Here is a 20,992-nt window from a genome sequence, read left to right on the forward strand (position 1 = left end):
GGAGGGGTGGCAGGAGGTGGCAGGGTGAGTATAGTTTCCATTTTGCACAATGAATGCATCATTCTGGCGACTGGAGGTACTTAACACTACCGAAGTATACACTTAAAAATGGCTAAAGTGGTAAATTTTGTTATGTGTATTTTACCACAATAAAAAATCGTAAATATGGAAGGAAATTAATGTGTGCAAAATTATTTTGAAGTGAATCAGATCTATATGTAAGAGGTAAAATTATAAAACTCCTAGATGACAACATAGTAAATTTCTATAAACTTAGAATAGGTACTGGTTTCTTAGATATACCAAAAGAAGAATAAATTACAATGCACTGATGTTAAAATTGTGCTTCAAAGAGTATCGCAAGAAAGTAAAAAGACAAACCACAAATTGGGAAAAAAAAAATTTACTAATTAGTTATCTTTGAAGGGCTTGTATTTACAATGTATAAAGAGCTCCTACAAGTCAGCAATAAAAAGACAGGCCAACTGAAACCTGGACTGAGGACCTGAATAGACATTTCTCTGAAGACAACATACAGATGGCCAATAAACACATGAAAACATGCTCAAATCATTAGCCATTCGGGAAATGCAAATCAAAATCCCAGTTGGATACTACTTCATACTCAGTAGAATGGCTGTAATCAAAATAAATAGTAACAACTTGGAGATGATGTGGAGACTGCTGGAGATGTAAATCAGCAGTGCAGCCACTGTGGAAAAATTCTGACAGTTCATCAAAATGCTAGAGTTGGCATTAACACAATCTCATAATTCCACTGTTAGTTAGACACTCGAGAAATGAAACTCATCTATGCAAAACTTGTTCAAAGATGCTCACAGCGTTAGTCACAATAGCACAAAGTGGGGACAAGCCCGTTCATCAGCTGATGAAGGGATACATAAAATGTGGCAGCATCTGCCCTGCTGAATGCTAGCTGGCAGTAAGCAAGAAGGCAGAGAGACGCTGCTCACAGGTGGACCCTGGAAACACTACGGTAAGTAGAATAAGGTTACAGAACGCCACGTTGTGTGACTCCATTTATATAACAGGTCCTGATCAGAGCAGCTTGTTGAGACAGGAAGTGTACCAGTAGTTGCTAAAGGTGGAGGGGCAGGAGGAGTAAGGGAGCCGCTAACAGATATGTTTGCATTTCTCTGGATCATGGAAGGTTCTGGAGTAGATAGTGGTAATGGCTACACACATTGCATACACGAGAAACCACTAAGTTGAAATGGTTTAAGGGTGAATTTTGTGGTATATGAACTTCTCCAGTAAAGTTGTTGTTCAACAAAGAAGGTTTTATAAAATACATCTTCGAGTTTATCAGAATCATGTTTACTAGAAGCTGCAGCACTCTGGGGTAGGGCTGCAGCCCAGTGGTAGAGGGCTTGCCCAGCATGCAAGGCCCTGGGGTCCATCCCAGAACTACACAAACAAAAAAGTTGTAGCCCTTAAACGGGCAGACAGGAATCGCTGCAGAAATCCATCATTTTCCTTCCCCAGTGAAAAGCAGTACACACACCCAGACTTCAATGACGTTCTGGGGAATTCTCACAACTTTAGGCAAACCTTTAAATCAGCAAGTGAACAGCAAGTAAGCTACATGGCAGGCACCTGGATTGCTCGAACTCCAGTCACCTGAGGAAGCATAAAGAAGCTACATCTCTTACTGGGCGTGGTGGTGCACACCTGTAATCCTAGCAGCTCAGGAGGCTGAGGCAGGAGGATCCCAAGTTCAAGGGAGACTAAGCAACTTATTAGCAAGGCCCTGTCTCAAAATAACAAAATAGACTGGGATGCACCCTGGTACCAAAAAAAACCCCCAAAACTATTGTTCATTGTTCTCCAGTGCCAAAAAATAAAGTTACAAACTTAGATTCCTATTTGGCTTCTTCTGTATTAAGTGATCCTAATAAAATTACTGTAATTTGAAACTTTCAAGCACTTCACGTTTTCCACATTGCCTGTGTGTCCTCCAGAGCCCCCTTCCTTTCAGGGAGGAGGTGTGGCGGGCCAGAATCACCCGGATTCTGATGGGAGCTATCAGTCACCCACATACAGCCCAGGCCAGGCCAAGACCATGGGAGTCCCATGCAGGACAGGCAACCCAGGGAAGACCAGAGTTCTTCAGTAGGATTTGATTTGTGGACCCTGGAAAGGGACATTGACTCTCTCCTTTTTGAGTCACAGATCTTAAGGCTGTGGGCTGACAGCTGATACTGGGCCCATGTGTGGAGAAGGCCAGTCTGAAAATGAAACCAGGAAGGGAAAAGCGGTCAGGGATGAAGAGCCCTGGCGACCCCATCTGAGGCTTGGCATCCAGCTCTGAGGCTTGGCATCCAGCTCTGCCCCACAGCAGATTTCAGAGTTTTGAGGTTTTACTTCAGCCTCAGTCAGTCAATGCAAATGAAGCATTTCTTCTCCAAGGAACCAAACAATTTATTTCAGAACTAAATAGGCATATTAGATAAAAGTCTTACTCTAAACTTTCTCAATCAACATCTTGTGGACAGCCTCCAGTGTCACATTAGTCACCTTCTGATGTACAAATGGTGTCATCTGATTGAAGAGTCAGGTTTTTCCATTCTCTGTATTTTAGGACAGTTCTCAAAACACATTATGCTCCAGGCCTATAACTGTCAATTAAACTTACTAAAAATAACTTAGATTCAGAGAGGCATTCACTTTATACTTATTCAAAACCAGAATTCATCCATTTTCTCCAGCGTTCCATAGAAGGGGAACTGTTCCAACCAAACAAATGTAGCAAAGCTCATGTTTCCTCTTGTGGCTTTCTGTGGGAAAATCCTCTGGTGTTTTCATCTTGTTTTCAACATAATGGTATCAATATCCTTTTCTTCCTCTGAATCTTGATCTAGCATCCAACTGAAAAAAAAATCAATGTATAATTCAATCAAATTTGGTACAGTATAATTGATTAAACACAACTTTGGTAAGGGGTGTCAGTTACTACATTGGAGACATGAACCAGTTTCTGATAAAATCAAAAAGGCAACAGTCAGAACTACCAAGAAAAACAATTATACAAATGGCACTAAAACAGAAGTTCCACTTAGAGGTACTCAGTACAGATTTTCTTCTTGAGTAGAATCCAAATTACATTTATCTTTTAAACTATACTCGTCGTATAGTCTAGCAAATCTGTCTTCTTCATTAAGTTTTATTTCAGTTAATATTCAAATATACATGAAATCTTTAAATCAGTACCAACTAAGAAAAGGGGACAAAGCCCTAAGAAACATAAGACACAGTCATCTTGGGATTACAAATCCTCATTGTGTAACAGCATGTCATTTGACTCAAGCTTCACAGAGGGTGGTCGCTAGAAAGAAGGGTTCTGAAGTCATACAACGAAGCTGCATGGATGGTCAACATCATTCCCCAGAAATTCCCCAGAAAGGAATTATTTTGGAGATAGGCCTTATCTAGGAGTCCAATATAGCCAGCGTGGAACAGCCAGTCATTTATTCATCTGAGCACAACACAAAGTAGCTAGGAACCATATTTTCAAAAAAATATAAATCTTTAAACATGGGAATCATGATCAGGATGGTTGGCTGCTCATACTGAGGAAAGAGCAGATTCAAACTCCCATTTCACCTTCAAACAAAGTAATTATCCACATGATTTAAATTTTATGTTTAAATGGTTAGGTTTTGCCAAGCTTGTATGAGTGACGTTGCAGTCACAAAGTGTGACATGATTCTATCACTGGAGGACCCAGGGAGGCACAGTCTTGCAGAGAGGGTGTAGGATCTGTCAGTCTGCTAAAGACTTCCACAGATGCCTCCTCCCACTGTCAGTGCTACGGAAGCTCTGCCTTGAACGGACAGCAATCAGAAGCACTTCCACTGTTTAATCAATTGTTAAAAATTCCTGCAGGGGGATTGTGATTTCTGAATTGCTTTTGGAGATCCAAGACAGCTTTCAGCAGGGAATTTTAGGGAGTTTACTGTGAGTCATTTCATATGATTCCAGAGTACAGCACATCATTATCTCCTACCCTTCTCAATGATCTGAGCATGCATTAAAGTTCTTCGCCTGTCTAAAGGCTTGAGTTTTACATGGGTAACAAAACCATGTAAGGAAAAGGAAGAAAATCCTCTGCCTTAATGGGAAAATATGGCAGAAAACTGGCACTTGAGAAAGGAAACAGAGCATGGCCAAATTTAATCTAACGTCACACCCTCCCTGGATCTCAGCCATTGGCAGACATTCTCAAGCTCTTCGACCTCTGGGTCGTAGATATCTGTACCCTCCATTTCCTTTGTGAACAAAAGGGAAGGAACTTGCCAGGTCCAGCTAACCAAAGCCGGTTGTCTGAGCTGCTGCTTTCTCTAGAGGGGTGCTTGCATCTCCAATTTCATGCTTTTCTTTCTCCAAGAAAAGTCTCGGTTCCCATTCAAAATCTCTCTGGGTCTTTCACGTCACAGATTGTTGGACCAGAACTAAGAGATCAGTAATGTGTCCTTAGGCCCTCCTTCCATGACCTGTCACTCCAAATTCAGACACTGACATACTCTCCTTCTCACCTAAAGCAGAAGGGCATCCACCTAGACCTTAACGTTACGGGACTGTGTAAGTGCCAACGACCTGGTCCACGGCAGACACCACTGACCTTTACCTACCTGTACTTGCTGAGATTCACACTTGGAAGGTCAGTGACTGCAGTCAGCATTGTGACAGGAAAACAAAAAAGCTGGGGGCTTTCATGAACCCTAACGTTCAACTCACAGGAGTAAGAAACACATACATCCTTTTTTTTTTTTCCCTCCCCAAACAATATCACTCCAACCTACTGATGACTTTTAAGTCACACACATTTCACTTCAGGTGACTGTTTTTAAACATAAGCTTTCAAAAAATCTTTAGCCACTTACCATTGATCTTTTACACTCAAAAAAGGAATACTTCAGAGCTTTGCAGTATCCTTCCTTCAAACACTGCCGAGGAGATTTTCCTTCCTGTGACAAAGAAAACAGTATAGGTGCCTGGGAGTTGGTCTCACAAAGTACAAAGCAACTGTCTGTCCGAAAATAGTTCTATTTTAAAATGTTAAGAGGAAAACAGATAAGAAATAGTTAATTCATTTTGACTATTGGTGTTTAGAAAAAGGACAAAATGACAAAAAATTGTCAAGTAACTTTTGGGAGCTCCTAAGATTTTGAAAACACTCGTTTCCTTGGGGCTCTTCAATGTTTACATAAAAATCTAGAAACTGGGATCTTTATCTCCTTATGGGTGAACACTGTGACTCAGGCACTCGAAAATCAGAACACTCAGCGTTGATACTAAACACCTTTCGTGGACACTGTGAGGTAGGCTAGATTGCCACCTCCAGGAAAATAACCCAGATGTCACCTGCTCTGCACAGGGAGCTCCCCTCCAGCAGATCTTCCTCTCCAACCACTCCCCCAAAGCCTATTTGCCCATGACAGTCACTCTCCTGGTTCTCACTATGAAAAAAGCTACAAGGTAGCATGTCCATGTCCCTGTTCCCAGGAACTGTGGCCACTTTTAGTCTGTCTCCCTAGGTCCTGGATTTCGACTGTCCTCTACATCAGTGAGTGGCAGTCTCCTTGCACCACTGTGCTCCCCTCCAAACTCTGCAGTTGCACTGATGGATGGTGTTGCCCACGTGGACAAGAGACTAAGCTGATGCCTCCCCAAACTCTGCCCAAGACCACCATTCTCACAAGCCTTCAACGTACATCGCTGGCTGCCTGGTGGAAAGATCCATCTAGATACACTGAAGCTGAAATGTTAATTCATGCCCTCCACGCCCAGTGACAGAATAATTGTCCCTCAATATCCACTCTTCCTTTTTATCAAGCATATGGCTGGGCTAGGTTTCTCAGTCACCTATGTAGCTGAATGTGGTCATGGAACAAGTCCTAGCCATGGCATGTGTGGGAAACTTGTAAAACTTATGGGTTGGTCCTTAAAAGAGGTTGCCCCTTTCACTCCCTAAGATCACAAGCCCTGATGATGTAGTGGAGGCAGTCTTGAACCATGAGTATGAGAGTAACATCCTGTCTCCCATCACAGGACCTAGAGCCACAAGATCAACAGTGTGTGGTCCCTGAAAGATGGAGAGAAGCCACCCAAGCCCTGCAGGCATATGAGCGAAAGCCAGAATTCTCTAGGTTGTTGTGGGTCTCTGTAATGTGTCAATCATAATACATTCCCAAGCTTTTCTGCCTTGAAATCAAGATCAGGCAGGGCTCCCAAACATGGCTGAGCTCAAGAACCAACCTGGGAATCTTTTAACTTATTGTGGGGTTAGGGCAGCAGTGACATCTACTTTTAAGCTCTCCCGCCCCACTTTCAGGTGATTCTGAAGTCCGCAGGTTGGAAAGCTGTTAATGGGAACACAAAGGAGACAATCTTGGTGAGTGAGCTTCCTGTGGCTGCTTCACCCTTTTTGATCTCCCAGGAGTCATAAATCTTCAGTCTATCCCAGAAATGACTTTTGAATCTTTCTCCTTGTCAAACCCCAGGACCTTACATCCTTACCACCATTATCCTGAGTTTCTCTGGGCCCCTCTACTTCCTCAGCTCTTCCCCTTGACGGTTCCTACAACTAAATATTCTCTTATGTTGGAATTCCTGCCTAGAGTGAGATGCTACAGGTCTCATGTGGTTAAATATTAGTAAGAAGAGACTATACCACCCATCAGTCAAATGATCAATTAAGTTCTTTATTCCAGAAGCTAAGAAACCAAAAATCTTCATGAAGTGGCCATACAGACTTGACAGAGACCTCGGTAGTCTCCCTTGGTTCTGAGTCTCTAGTGGGAAAGAGTGTGTAGCAGGTGCCAGGGACACCACCCAAGTAGATTGTCCTGAATCTGCAAAGTTCGATGTTTTGCCCTTCTAATCTCTAGTTGAAGTTACCATTTGGTATGATTTAACATCCTTGCTGGCTGCAAAAAGCAGGGAACAGAATGTAAGTTGTGACTCAGAAACACTAATAAAGGGGTGGATGTCCACTTGGGGGACATCCCCTAATGCAAAGATAATTGCACACAACTGACTGCCCTCTCATCAGTCCTCTGTCACTGCAAGAAGCGCCTGTGTGCTTTACTTGGGCTCTAAACAAGAACCCAGGTCCCCGGTCAACTTTGAAGCTCACCGCGAGTCTCACTGCATCCAGATGGAAAACTGAGAAGACCGGTGAGGGAAGAATGTAGGGAAAGAAAGATACAAAATGATGAAAATATTGAGTTGCTTCATTTACAACTTAACACCTGGGAATACAGAGCACTCCAACTCAGAAACAAATTCGAACACAAGGCAAATATAACACAGGCTCAGGCACAACCGACCGGAGACAGGAGAAACTCCGGCCAGAACAGCGTGCGAGACTACGGAACCGGAACAGTTCAGGCTACAGAGTCTCGCTTCCCAGCACGCAAGAAACCTGCCTTATTCCCCTTTATGTCTCCAGGGCTTTGCAGAGTGCCAGCCTTCCAGAAAAGCTTCTCCAACCGAAATGGTTTACTATTTACAAAAGCCCGACGGGGCGGGCACCGTATCGCCCACTGCACACCGGCGGGGAACTGAGGCTCCGAGAGCTCAGGGGCGGGAGCTCTGCCCTACACCCTGTCGTGACCGCCACCGCCGGAGCCCCGCCACCTGATTGCAGGCGTGGTCACCACCCCGAGCGCCCAGCCGCGCTACCTGGAGCACACAGTCCGACTGCAGCAGACATGCGCCCAGGTCCTCCTTCACGCCCGCGCACGCGCCGCCCTCTGGCTTGTCCTCGTAATAGCGGGGCATGATGGCGCCTCCCGCCCGCGGCGGCCTCGACCCTCGAGACCCTCAAACACCTGGCTGGGTGGGAACGACGCCCAAAGCAGAAGAAACCGGAAGAGAACGCAACAACTTCCGGCAGGTCTTGGCCGATAGGCGGAAGAAACTACGAGTCCCGAGAGGCAGCGCGTGCGCTGCGGAAGTGGGCGCTCGTGACGTCAACCGGGCGCGCCCCGTGCGCCGGCTACGTTGTGGGAAGGGAAGTCGCTCGGGCAGCGTCTGGGATCGGCTGCTGAGTGGAGGTGGCGGGGCAGCTCGGCTCCGGGCCGAGGCCGCAGTAGAGCTCCAGGTGAGCCCCGAGGACTGCTCCGCCTGCGCGCGACTGTTGTTCGCGCTGGGGGCCGTGTCTTCCGGCAGCTCGCGGCCCGGCGTCACGGCGGCTAGGGAGTGACCATGCCGGCGTCCGGCCCCTTTGGGCCTCAGGCCCGCGGTCGAGTTGCTGGAGAAAATCAGAGACGCCCACTTACATGGGAATCTCAGATAAAGGGACAATTTTTTTATAAGCATGTCCGACGTACTGCGTGGGACTCCTAATTCGTTCCTTGGTCGAAATTCAGATGTAACTGGGCGGTCTGTATCTTCATTTGCTAAACCTGGCAGCCATACCCGAGGCCCCGGGCTAATGGAGAGCAGCTGGGCGGGGCGGGGCACCGTCGGCGTCCCGGAGGCCGAAGAAGCGTAGTGGGGGATGTGGGGGTCGGGCGGCGACCTGCGCTCACCAGCCTCCGCCTGGCCCGACTGGTCTCCCACGCTGTCATTCCTCCTGCTGAACTGTCCTGGCAGTGAATCGCTAGGGATTGGATATTTGCTTCGTTTTTCTGCCGCATTCTGATGAACAAGGAGCTTGCTGGCCATACACTGATGAACCTGGGTGAAAAAGCCATTCGTTTTACTTCCTCGGTAACGTTGCGGTCTAATCGGCTTCAACTAAGGTTTTTCCTTAAGGGCTTGGTGTTTCAGTCCCAGTCGTGGCACCATCACTATCTTCATGCTCACAGGAGGTCACTTCCCCTCCCTGCTAACATTAGCCCCCTGGGAGGGCTGCCTGAGGATCGAGTGAGGTGAAGTGTGGGAACCGCGTGGACCCTGGATAAGCCTTAGAGGGTTCTGAGTCGCGTAGTGTTGCCCTTGCCTGAAGCGGGCGCAGTTCTCCAGCCTCAAGACAAGCCTTAGAATCAACTCGCTTGCTTTTGACCCCTGACCCTTCTGAAGGGTGGAAGAGAACATGTAAAGTGACCTCCTTGCCAGATAACTCAGAAGAGGGGTGCTGATAGCCAAACGTTCCTCCATATTGCGCCTTGTAAAAGAAATTTTTTCTTCCATCTAGGAAGATGTTACCAAGTACTGCAGTGAATTCCTCGGTGCAGGGAAACGGAGTCTTGAATTCCAGGGATGCAGCAAGACACACAGCTGGAGCAAAACGCTACAAATACCTCAGGAGGCTTTTTCGATTTCGCCAGATGGACTTTGAGTTTGCTGCCTGGCAGATGCTCTACCTGTTCACTTCCCCACAGAGGGTTTATAGGAACTTTCATTACCGGAAACAGACTAAGGACCAGTGGGCCAGAGATGACCCTGCTTTCTTGGTCCTGTTGAGTATCTGGCTCTGTGGTAAGTGTTAGTTTTTGCAGTAGAGTTGAAGAACAAATGGAGCATTTTGGATTAGGTTTGTTGTTGAAGGATCTTTTGTTTTAATGTGTTTTGGGGTAGAATTTGGAGATATTTGAAGCTGCTTTTTCTGTAGCCTCAAAAAAATCACAGGATAGTTTTATTCTAGTTCTTCAGGTCTCAGTCAGATGCTAGAGTAAATTGAACTGCTGCTTTGGGACTTTGAGGAGCAGGGGAAAAGGTTTACTCCATGTCTTTTAGCTATAGTGAACCAATACCCAAACCCCAACTTGCTGTAAAAAAGAATACCAGGATTGGACATTGTATTTCACAATTAAGTAAATCCAGAGAGTTCTGAAAGTACTGACATGAACTTGAAAATCCATTTTTAAGTTCTCCAGTAGTGTAATAAAAGTGGGTCAGTCACCTGTAGGGTGTTGAAGTATGTAAAGTGTTATTCACCTTCAACCGGACGTAAAATATGCAAGTGCTTTTTCTGTACTGGTGCTGTTTGGAATGCTGGGACTATCATGGTAAACTACCCACCTTGGTAAACTTAACATATCTATATCCCAAGGTGGTTCACATTGCTACATGGGTTACATATAACATCCCAGGAGTTTTGTTTCAGTCTCTCTGTCCCACTATACTTGGAGGCCAAGTGTGTCAGTCACCTTTCCATTGCTGTAACAAAATACCTGAGAAACAATTTACAAGGAGGAAATTTTTATTTTGACTCATGGTTTCACAGGTTTCAGTCCATGGTCACTTGACTCTGTTACTTTGGATCTATGTTGAAGCAAAACATGGTGGCAGGTTCATGGTGGAATAAAACTGCTCATCTCATGATGGCCAGGAAACAGAAGGGTGGGCCAGGATCTCAATCTCCCTTTCAAGGGCATACCCCCGTGACCTAACTTCCTTTCACTAGGCCCCACCTCCTAAAAGTTCTACAAGCTTCTGGTATCACCAACGTTGGCAGCTGAGTCTTTAGCACATGGGCCTTTGGGGGACATTTAAGATCCAAACCATAACTCCAGGGAATATGTCCTGTATCTAGCAGAGTGTCTGAATGAATCTTGTAAATATTTCTTTCAGTATCCACTATAGGATTTGGCTTTGTGCTGGACATGGGATTTTTTGAGACGATAAAACTTCTCCTATGGGTTGTGTTCATAGATTGTGTAGGCGTTGGTCTTCTGATATCAACTTTAATGTGGTAAGTATCATTAACTTTGGCTTTTCAGTTACTGTAGACACTGCATTTGTTCACTTCAGAGGTACAAAGCTAATGGAAATTGAAACCAAGATGGATTAACTGAGAAGATCGTTTTCTTCTATGGTGCTGGGGATGGAACCCAGGGCAGGCACTTTAACGCTGAGCCATATCCCCATTCCCCTGAAAAGATGAGTTTTAACTACCATAGTTACAATAGCTTGCCTTCCTGAGCTGGTGTATCAGAAAATTCTCTAAGGAATGCTCTGTGTTATCACATTGTGGCAAATAGTAGAAATAGTGATTATTCATATTAACAAAATCACAGAATTTGGAAACATTGCACATTTTAGCCCATTCTGCTCATCTCTATGATAAGATGGTCTGCATTTGTCAGTGGGGCCACTTGTAGAAATGTTCCATAGTGTTGAGATTTGAGGGTTATTTCATGGACTATAACTTTGAATCTTTGATATTAAGTGGAGTACACTTGAAAAAGAAGGACTTAAAAATCTAGTACCTTCCTGCCAAGAGTGAAACATAAACACTCAGGTTTTATTGAAAGGGCTCTTGGCCTGATTTTTCTAGGATTGATTTACAGCAGCAGTGTCCTGGTGTGAATCTGGCCCTGGCGTTTGACTTTTCACTTCTCACAGGTAAAGTACTCCTGTGGGGTTGGCCTGCCAGCTGAAGGGTTGTGCATGTGGCAGGTGATCTCCGTCGAGGGCCAGTGGTTGAGTAGGAGTGGTGGTCACTGAATCAGGAAAACAGGAAGGAACATTTTAGTCACAATGAGCTTTATGCTATTCCATAAAATTCTTTTTCATTCAAGATTATTTAACTGTACATATTTGTGGGGCTGTGTGCAGTGACTGGATATCTGTATACAATCTGGGATGTTCAAATCATGGTAATTAGTATTTCTAGCTTTTTAATCGTTTTTAAAGTTTTAGTGTTGGGAATCTTTGAGCCTCTAGTTCTTTGTAAAATGCATAATTAATTGTTGTGATGGTAGGCACCCCACTGCTGTGGTGCACTAGAACTCACTCCTCTGTAACTGGGTTTGGACACCCCATTACCCAGCTTCCCTAGACCGCCCCACTCCACACTTCCCTGCATCTGGTCAACACTGGTCCACTCTCCAGTTTTACGAAATCAACTTTTTAATCCTTTACACATGAACAAGAACATGCAGTTGTCCTTCTGTGCCTGGCTTGTTTAATTTATTCTGTAAAGTTGGAATGGCATGTTCTTGACTAAAACAGAATATTTTGGAAAGTTCATTTGTTCAAGTGAAGCAGAATTACTTCAGCATTTTTAGATAACTAAGTGTGGGACTATTTATTGTACTGCACCATGTTCCCCACCCCTCCCCCATTTATTTTTTATTTTTATCTCCTCTGAAGGAGGAGAATTTTCTTAATTGTATCCTTGAATTGAAATGCCTTGACACATAAAAAGGTACATCGAATCTCCATAGATGTTTATAATACCTGTGATCCGTGGTCTTTGAAGAGCGACTTCTAGTTACCTGGACATTATACTTTCATTCATTCATCACTTACATGAGTTAGTAGGCCACAGCCGACACAGCTGAATAACTAATTGTTCTTATGGCTAGGGAGAACACCGGCCCCTCTTTCCTTTGTTTCTTCCTTTTAGTAGGAGTTGACACTGGTCTTAGTCTTGAACTGGGTCCCTGCGTATTCCAGTGATGTCATTCAGGCCTGTGGCTGTAAATACTCCCTCCACATTGAAGAGCTTCTGTGTCCTCTAAACTGTGGCCTTCATGTACGTCTCCTTACTCTGTGCTGGTTGGCTCTTTAAGCATCCCCAGTCCCGCTCCAAACTCCCCTTGACTTATTTCTCAGACCCCCTTCCAACATTAATCCTGTCACACATCTCCACCTCCCCTGCTACCTGCCACTCCTGGTCATCCCATCCCTCACACCTAGTCTACTCTCAGACTGGCCACGAGAGAGACCCCACCAGAACATTCAGCCAGGCACTTCTTGCCAACCCCCAGTGGCTTCTCTCTCCATTAGCAATGGAAGCCAAGCCTTACAATGGCCACCGGCACCAGGCAATCTGGCTCCACATTTCTTTTGTGGCTTCCCTTCCTGGCCCTTCCTTCTTGCAGGTCTTAGCCTTTCCTCCAGCAAGCCAGACACCATCACTGCCCTCGGGTCTTTCACCAGAATGTTTTAAAATTGTGCTTCAGGTTTGTATTCTGTCCTTTTCATTGCTCCATTTTTCTCCATGGTACAATCCGACAGACACTGATGTTCTGGTCAGTCTCCTCCCACTAGAGTGAAGGTGGGGTTTTTCTGTTTTATTCCCTGCAGCATCTACAGAATTATAGAGCGATGTCTGTCTCTAGAAAGTAGCCAATAAGTGTAAATAGAATTAATTTTATTGTATTATGAAGGGAATTTTAATTTTGCCCTTTAGGTTCATCTCTAACAAGTATTTAGTAAAGCGACAGAGCAGAGACTATGACGTGGAGTGGGGCTACGCCTTCGACGTGCATCTCAATGCTTTTTATCCACTCCTAGTCATTTTGCATTTTATCCAACTTTTCTTCATCAACCGTAAGTAGGAGTTCCCTCCCAAATGTTGCCATGGCTTCCTTGTATGCACTGGTAAAGAGACTCACTCTGTGCATTTCTTTTGGCAGATGTTATCCTAACAGATACATTTATTGGATATTTAGTTGGAAATACCTTGTGGCTGATTGCAGTTGGCTATTACATCTATGTAACTTTCCTAGGATACAGTGGTAAGAAATTTTAAGAAATTGTCATGTGCCTGAGTAGATAATGGAGGGGGACGTGGTAACCACATACTCACATTTTTTACCATTATGAGATGGACAGGCCCCATCCCAAGTATATGATATGATCTTTAGAACAGTAAGGATACAGGTTCACTGATTCCCATTTTCCAGTGAGGAAACTGAGAAAGGTTACCTGGCCCATGGTCACACAGCTAGAAAGTGGCCTGGCTGGTATATGACAGATTTCATAACCTCCTGGCACTGTGTTTGAATCCTGCAGACCATTGCTAAGCTACCGACAGGAGTCCAGGACCACTTTGGTCTCCCTTTTCTCCTGCATGTTCGGGTTCTAGGCCATCAACACCGGGACACAGTGGGGAAGGTCTGGGCTTGCAGGCATGTGACTGGAGCTGTTGAAAACCTTTGTGCTCCATTTTCTTTTTTGTGATCATGTGTACAGCTTTGCCTACCAGGAGGAGATCAGGCCCAACTTGCTGACCTCAGGATATGTTTGCCAGTTTACTTTTAAATCTTGTCAGCTCATTTTTCTTAATGAGTAACATTCTTACATTCGTCTTTGTTTATATTGTTCCATTACCAGCCAGGTGTGGTGCGTGCCTTTAATCTCAGCTGTTCAGGAAGCAGGAGGATCCCAAGTTGGAGGTTGGGCTGGGGATATAGTTCAGGGGTGGAGCATTTGATTCCCAGTACCGGCCCCCCAAAAGGATCTCCAGTGCTCCTACATGCAGTGGCCCTTCCTGTTCTGGGTGGGCAGCTTTCTTCCTCTGACTGGTCCTCTGGTCAGAGCTGTCCCCAGCCCTTCCCCTGCTCTAGGGCCAGCTTGGTGACTGGGTTCAAGCTGATGGCTGTGGTCAGTGGGTGTCTGAATGCTCCCCTGGAGTGCTCTGACAGCACAGTCTCCATTGGGAGCTTTGTGGCCCTCCCAAGCTGCGATGTGTGGGAACTGTGGGCGGCTGGAGCCAGAGTTCCCGTTTCATGCCTTTGGTTCTTTGCTGAAACTTGGGGCGCTAGTAGAAAATCACCTTTGGAAAGTGGGGACGGGTGTGTGATGCACTGGAACCGTTCAAATGGGTAAAAGTTCTTTTCCCTCCATCTGTCTCAGAACCTTAAGCTAGGCTTCTGAAGTGGTCAGGGTGCTGCTGTCCCTGCTCAGTCCCAACAGCAGCACAGTATTTATAGTTCTACAAACAGCGTCCTGTACTTTTTGGCCCCACGCGTTGAAGTGTGTTGAGGCAGAAGCCGTGTTTCAGCATGCTCGTTTGTTTCATTTCTCTCCTCCAGCACTGCCCTTTTTGAAAAATACAGTGATTCTTCTCTACCCCTTTGCACCACTGATTCTGCTCTACGGGCTGTCACTGGCACTAGGATGGAACTTTACCCGCGCGCTGTGTTCTTTCTACAAGTATAGAGTGAAATGAAGAGAAGGTGGCAATGTTCTAGCTTAGTGGCATCGACAGTGGCGAGGTGACGATTTCTTGTAAAACTTGTAAATAAAACTTTGTAGATATCTTAAAGGTATAAAGTTTACAGATTGAGGAGATATGTTAACACTGTGGTCAAGTACATTCCCCAAGACTAATTAAATGTACATTTCTTTAATAAATATTTTTTAAATTAAAGCATGCATGTTGGAATATTGGCACACAAGAGCTCTATATAACTTCTTATATGAATTATTTTTGGACAATGGGATATCCTCCGTCTCCCCCGAAGCCTTTTAACCTGTCATGCAGCCACTTAGTAGAGGCCCTGACATCACTGACAGTGTCGTCTGTGGAGAAGGAGGGACATGATAAAGCACAAACTCCCCAAAGACACCAGACCCAGGCGGCGCTGGTTTCGCAGATGGCAGTGTGTGAGACTAAGCAAATGCCTGTATGAACAGTGGCCACCCCGGTCTGACAACGGGGCTGTTAAAAGTCTTTTCAAAACAAAGGATCCACTCCTGGTTCTAAATGCAGAGAAACTTACTGTTTCATGCTAATTTTATTAGATGGACTCTTGCAATTGGCATGGCTTTTTAAACCTCTTTATTTCAAATACACACGAACGGTTGTGGCACAGAGAAACAGTGATGAAAGGCACAGTCAACAGGACCAGTTATTAAGTTTTCAATTATAGCAGCAACTTGAAAATAAATATTCTGTCTTTAAAAATCCAATAGGTACCTAAAATATTACAGATATTAACCGTTCAACACATGAAGACAGTTTAAGGAATATATGTACATTTAGGAAGAAAAAAACTGGTACAACCTGGCAGAGATTGTTCAGGCAGCATCTCCAAGGGATGCCTCCAGAAACATCCCCAAATGCGAAGACAGCCTTTCCAAAGGAAGCGCTCTGAATGAGACATGCTGAGTTCTTCATTCCATGAAGGAAACAACCCTTAGGCTTAGCAGACTAAGTCTTCCTTAGAAAACATCACTGTCTCTACTGAAATGAAAGTATCAAATCTGCTGGCAGTGCATCTTACAGTACTGTCGATATCCGCCATTTTTAAGGCTCAGAGAATGTCTTCAAAAGAGATTTTCACCAAAGTTGAGCAGACATCGAGCACTTTGAACAAATAACGGGATGCTAATCAGAGTGAGGTACAAACCAACCTTTGATTCCGGGACAGCTGCTGATTACTAATAACAATGAAACAATTAGGAGCAAGCAATACAGAAGAGCCTGCCTGATGTCTGAGGGTATTAAAATGTTCATCACAGTCCTCACTTTTGAGCCGTTAGCACCACTGCTCTTGACATTTGAGTACAGTGTCAACTGGGGGGACGATGCTCTGCTTCCTTCCACGCTCACTCCACTGTCTTTTGTCCTGCGTTGCCAAGGGTGAAATCTGGGGCCTGGCACACGGAGGCCAGCGCTCTACCACTGAGCTGCACCCCGGCCCACCCTACTGTCGCTACTGCCTCTCAGCTCCAAAAACCCAGAGCGCCAGCTCCTCTCCTATTTGTTCTTTGACAATGGTCTAATTAGTGCCCAGACCGGAGAAGTGGGTGGGAAGAGTTTATATAACAATGATACACAAACCCTCATGTGGCCGCTTTTCCTAATACTGCTTCAGTAGTCTTTTTAGCCTTGTATGTTCACATGCATTAAAGAAAGTAAGCATACTAGTTATCATAGCATACATCTGTTAAGATTAAGAATTTAAAATTTCACAACTATCAAACTAAATTTTACACACTATAAATATTGCTACATAGCTTGGAAAAGTTGCTTTTATAAAGGGATTGAGTTTGGAAATCTAAGTTTCCTTATAACACAAAGATGTGATTATGACACATTTGCAGTCTTGACAGTTTGTAGCTTCTAATTTCCTTTCACTCTACTGTTCTTAAATCAAGGGTACAGCAATACAGTAAGGATGAGCACAAAAATGGATTAGCCAAACTAAAAACCTCATTCGCAATTAATGGCTTGAAAGCAGAGAGGTATTTTGGAAAACATTCTCAAAGTACAAAAATTTGGTTGGCACAAATAGGGTTTGATCTGCTAGGTAATATAAACAGTTTTGACTCAAAAAAAAAAAAAGTTCCTCAAATAGAATGAATTACCTAATATCTACATACAGGAAGGAGTTATTTCTCTTAATTTGGTGTCTGCCCTGAAATATCACTTTATCCTCCTTTTGTATATATATGACAGGTGAAGAGCAGTCTATTCTAAATCACTGAATAGCTCGCCTAGGAAAAAAGGCTCCTCCATTTCTATTCCTACAACTCATTCTAACAGTTTTTGTATAAAACACCACATTTTGCCCACAAACTTCCAATGAAGACAGATCTCTGGCACAAAACATCCTAGCTGAGGCTCAGGAATATGACTTGCTAGTAGACTATTCATGCACCTATGAAGAAATACCCAACACACTACAGATAATCCAGTACGAAGTCTCCTAATGACACACTCATTTTCTGCTGTACGACAACTGCCACAACGTAGCAACATAAAACACCACCCGTTTATCACTCCGCAGTTCTGGTCAGAAGTCCCAGCAGGCTCAGCTGAGCTCTCCGATTAGGTCTCACAAAGCCAGGATCAAGGGGCTGGCCAGGCTGGTGCTTATCTGGGGACAAATCCGTTTCCAAGCCCATGCAGGAGCTTGTGGCCTGAGTCGGCTCCTGTGGCTATAGGGCTGTATGTCTCATTTGTCTGGCTGACAGCCAGACCCTCCTGGAGGTCACCTGCATTCCTTCCCATGTGACCCCTCCCACTTCAAATCAGCAATGGTGCTTTGAGTTCTACTTTGACTCTGTGACCTCACTACCAGTCTTAGAAAACAGCTTTTAAAGGGCTCAGGAGGCTGGATTAGTCGTCCCCAGATAATCTTTTGCTACATAACATTACATAATCATGGATCATACAGTTCTACCCACACTCAAAGGGGAGGATATTATACAAGGTTCCAGGAAAGGAGTTGTTCTTAGAATTCTGTCTACTACAAACACGCTGCTATGAGCTGGAATGCTCTCTCCAAACACGCTATTTCCATATCTCCAAACTTCTTTGAGAGACAATACTGTTGGGAGACATTTTATTATTATTAAAAATTTAAAAGAAGCCTTTACAAGTTTGCTGATGACTTTTAAAATGTACCTAATATTTTGTGCAGCTGATCTGTAAAGTTGTACAGACAGAATCTTGGTTCAAAGACATCTCTAATGGCTGAATGTGCACATGTATGTCTAGCCTATGTCTAGATCCAGAACTAAGAGACCCTGGACCTCCGGTGCTAGAAATTGGCCCTTGACTTTCTCTTCTCGCCCCAAACACTCATCCGTTGTGTGATGGTACGCTCATGTCTGCTTTTAACCCTGTCATCCGAAGTCTCTTTAATTCTAGTTCTGAAGTGTTCACATTGTGTTCCACATAGTACTTCCCACCAGAACTTTCTACATGATGGAAATGTTCTCCATCTCTGGGGCCAATGCAGTAGCCACTTGTCACATGGCCACCGAGCACTGGAGACGCTGCAAGTTCAACTGCAGAACTGATTTTTTATTAATTTGAAAAGCTGTGTGTCTAGTGACTTGTGCACAGGCAGGCATGCACTGCTCAAGAGTCTTGAGTAGTTTACCTGGAATATACACCAGATGCCAATCCACATCAGGGGGTAGGACTAATATATATATATATACACACATATATGTGTGTGTGACATTTTCCCCATCCACTGTTTTGGGTCAAGTGGTTCAGTGTCAAGTGCAAGTACTCTGGTTCCAGGTGTTCTTTGCCCGCTATACCCTTCAGGGTCACGACTACGATCTTGCTTGGGGAAAGCACGACTGCTGTCAATAGTCTGGCACAGGACCTGGTGGAAAGGAGGGGCAACCAACGCGGAGGCCAGGCGAGTCCACTGCTGTGGTGGAGGACAGAGGAAAAGTGGCGTGACACGCAGGTGTCTGCAGGAGCTCAGGGACCGCACACGTGCAGTCACGGCTGGACAGGCAGGTGCATGTGCGTGGGTGGCCAGGCCAGGGGGAGGGGGCGGGCTGCAAGAGCTGGTCCACTGGCTCAGAGGGGATAGCACCTGCCATGTGTCTGGCATGTTCTAGGCACAGGGAACAAAGCCACAGGGAGGAGGGAGAGTCTGTGAGTGATGGCGAGAGGAGCAGAAGCTGGGGTGTGGGCCTCACTGGGCTGAACCCAGCATCTTCAAGAAGCCCTGACAAGTGGCCCGAGGAGCAACACCACTTTGTCTGCTAGGTTGGCTTTTCCTTCTGAAGTCACAGTTGCTACTGAGGATCCAGGACCCCAGGGGTCTCCTGAGCCCATCTGCACAGACCTTCACCTTCTGTCACTCAAGTGCTTTAGTAGTGATTTAGAACGCTGAGCTGGTGCCAACATTTATAGCAAAAGGCAATTCCTCTGTTTGAAAGAAATCTGCTTATGGGCTCTGGGACAGGGTATTTAAAAATTTCAACTGAAATCTGACATCAGAATCATTGGCAACACGGTGGACTTGTTGACCAAGGAAACTAAACAGTACAACAGAGTGGGGGCGACAGAACCAGATGGGCGTCTCCCAGCCTCCCCTTCATCCTGCACAGCAAGGGCAGCATCCCACACACTCAAGAGCGGTGAAGCTCCTCCAGGCGAGAGGTTACCAGCTGTGGGACCTCTCTCAGCCCTCAGCCTCAGCCAGGGCCACTCAGAAAGCTCAGGGGACCCACCTGTGCAATCCTGCAACACACCTGTAACCCATGGGGTTGTCAGAGTAGCCTGGCTGGGGACTGGCGTTGATAGCTCCCGTTTAAAAGTGAAGCACTTCTGTAAAGATCACCCACTGCTGAGGCTGGTAATATTCTTTGTTGACAGTAGTGATATTTGGAACTGCTGTTTAAGGTAATAAATGCTTTTGGACACAGAATTTTCTTATAAGATCACAATACAGAATAAATCATACTGGAAAAACATACATCTGCTATACTACCTTTTGCCACAAACCTATATTATAATTTTATTTTTCTTTAAAATTATATCCATTATGACCCATTAACATTACCTAAAAACACTAACTCAAATGAGAGCAGATATAAAAGGATCAACAAGAAAAGAGAATGCATCTAACTCATGGATTAAAGACAAAGATTAAAAAGGAAGGAAGAGTTTGCCGCCTTCCATACCAGAGACAGCGAGTCGAGTCCGTGCTGATTCACGCCTGCACACTGAGACTCGTCGGACTGATTTTCTATGGCTACATACCACAGTACAGTGAAGTAACTCTCAAGAAGATGTTGGGTCTTTAAAATCTTGGCTTTAAGGAATGACAAATGCCTTTGAAAATATTTTGTTTAGAATCACTGTGATTATAAAAGTACTTCAGTTAAGAAATCCATCTATAATCAGTCTTAAATGGCAGTGCATTTGAAAAATGGCATTGATTTATAATGTCTGCATTTCCAAAGAAAAATATAGAAAGAACTTAATAAAGCAAGATAACTGGTTCTCAAAAAAAGTATCAATTCAAAAATTTACTGCACAAAAATATGTACTCCTTAAGTGTTTCTAATAAATTAACTCCATAACATTTTATGTATATTTATATATTTATATATATATAATCCCTGATAATCTATAAAAGAGGGTCTATAATAGTAAAATAAATGGACTTCAAAAGTACCCCCTTCATAAAATGTATTTAACATTAGTTTTTCTCAAATTTAAGGAATGTAACAATATGTACAACTCCATGTATTAGTATAATACCAAAACAGTACAAGTCCTAATAACAGGCTGTCATAATTGTAAAATGTTAGCGTCAAGTTAAAATTGGAGACCAGCATAGTTCAAATCAATACAATTATCCTTGGGAGATTCGCTTTCCAAGTGGAAATAGCAATAGTCTTATCTACAGTAGATTCACAAGAGGTAGTGTTCAAGTTTCTTTAAAAAAAAAAAAAAAAAAAAAAAGTACATGCTTAGTTATCTTTAACAGAGTCACCGGAAAACATGTTGGTTTCTTAGATGATCAATTAGTGATTTTTTTAATATGAATCTGAAACACAAAATAGTGAAAAGTAT

The 20,992-nt window shown here is 44.2% G+C and overlaps 3 protein-coding genes across 7 annotated transcripts in view; 1 reads left to right on the forward strand and 2 right to left on the reverse strand.

The window, feature by feature from the left end:
- Positions 1 to 2,585: 2,585 nt before the first annotated feature.
- Positions 2,586 to 7,916, reverse strand: LOC124962716 (cytochrome c oxidase assembly factor 5). The gene is made up of 3 exons (XM_047521873.1): positions 7,708 to 7,916; positions 4,905 to 4,988; positions 2,586 to 2,889 (listed from the first exon to the last, which is right to left on the reverse strand). The coding sequence occupies exons 1-3, from the start codon at positions 7,804 to 7,806 to the stop codon at positions 2,848 to 2,850; spliced, it is 225 nt and encodes a 74-aa protein (XP_047377829.1). The 5' UTR covers positions 7,807 to 7,916; the 3' UTR covers positions 2,586 to 2,847.
- A 56-nt stretch (positions 7,917 to 7,972) lies between these two features.
- Positions 7,973 to 17,021, forward strand: Unc50 (unc-50 inner nuclear membrane RNA binding protein). Of its 2 annotated transcripts, none has more exons than XM_047521870.1 (6): positions 7,973 to 8,128; positions 9,167 to 9,450; positions 10,546 to 10,666; positions 13,115 to 13,254; positions 13,341 to 13,442; positions 14,742 to 17,021. In XM_047521870.1, exons 2-6 carry the CDS (start codon positions 9,171 to 9,173, stop codon positions 14,876 to 14,878), a joined length of 780 nt encoding a protein of 259 aa, XP_047377826.1. In that variant the 5' UTR covers positions 7,973 to 8,128; positions 9,167 to 9,170; the 3' UTR covers positions 14,879 to 17,021. The 2 variants fall into 2 exon arrangements, with proteins under 2 accessions (XP_047377826.1, XP_047377827.1); XM_047521871.1 differs by having other exon boundaries at positions 8,041 to 8,128; positions 9,171 to 9,450.
- The window catches only part of Mgat4a (alpha-1,3-mannosyl-glycoprotein 4-beta-N-acetylglucosaminyltransferase A), an 89,731-nt gene continuing 84,212 nt past the window's right edge, over positions 15,474 to 20,992 (reverse strand). For all 4 annotated transcript variants that reach the window (XM_047521869.1, XM_047521868.1, XM_047521866.1 and 1 more), the window contains one exon: positions 15,474 to 20,966. In XM_047521869.1, coding sequence (XP_047377825.1) covers positions 20,940 to 20,966 — 27 coding nt within the window. In that variant the 3' untranslated portion in view covers positions 15,474 to 20,939. The remainder of the gene's footprint in view (positions 20,967 to 20,992) is intronic.

Source organism: Sciurus carolinensis, chromosome 13 (genome assembly GCF_902686445.1).
Source record: "Sciurus carolinensis chromosome 13, mSciCar1.2, whole genome shotgun sequence".
In the NCBI taxonomy this organism is placed as follows: Eukaryota; Metazoa; Chordata; class Mammalia; order Rodentia; family Sciuridae; genus Sciurus; species Sciurus carolinensis.

Excerpts from the sequence above, each read along its gene's own strand:
- LOC124962716 (XM_047521873.1), bottom strand. The coding sequence starts at position 7,806 with ATGCCCCGCTATTACGAGGACAAGCCAGAGGGCGGCGCGTGCGCGGGC. Across the intron at positions 4,989-7,707 it reads AGTCGGACTGTGTGCTCCAG|GAAGGAAAATCTCCTCGGCA; the intron begins GTAGCGCGGCTG and ends TCTTTGTCACAG. Across the intron at positions 2,890-4,904 it reads TTGAGTGTAAAAGATCAATG|TTGGATGCTAGATCAAGATT; the intron begins GTAAGTGGCTAA and ends TTTTTTTTTCAG.
- Unc50 (XM_047521870.1), top strand. The coding sequence starts at position 9,171 with ATGTTACCAAGTACTGCAGTGAATTCCTCGGTGCAGGGAAACGGAGTC. Across the intron at positions 9,451-10,545 it reads GTTGAGTATCTGGCTCTGTG|TATCCACTATAGGATTTGGC; the intron begins GTAAGTGTTAGT and ends TATTTCTTTCAG. Across the intron at positions 10,667-13,114 it reads CTGATATCAACTTTAATGTG|GTTCATCTCTAACAAGTATT; the intron begins GTAAGTATCATT and ends TTTGCCCTTTAG.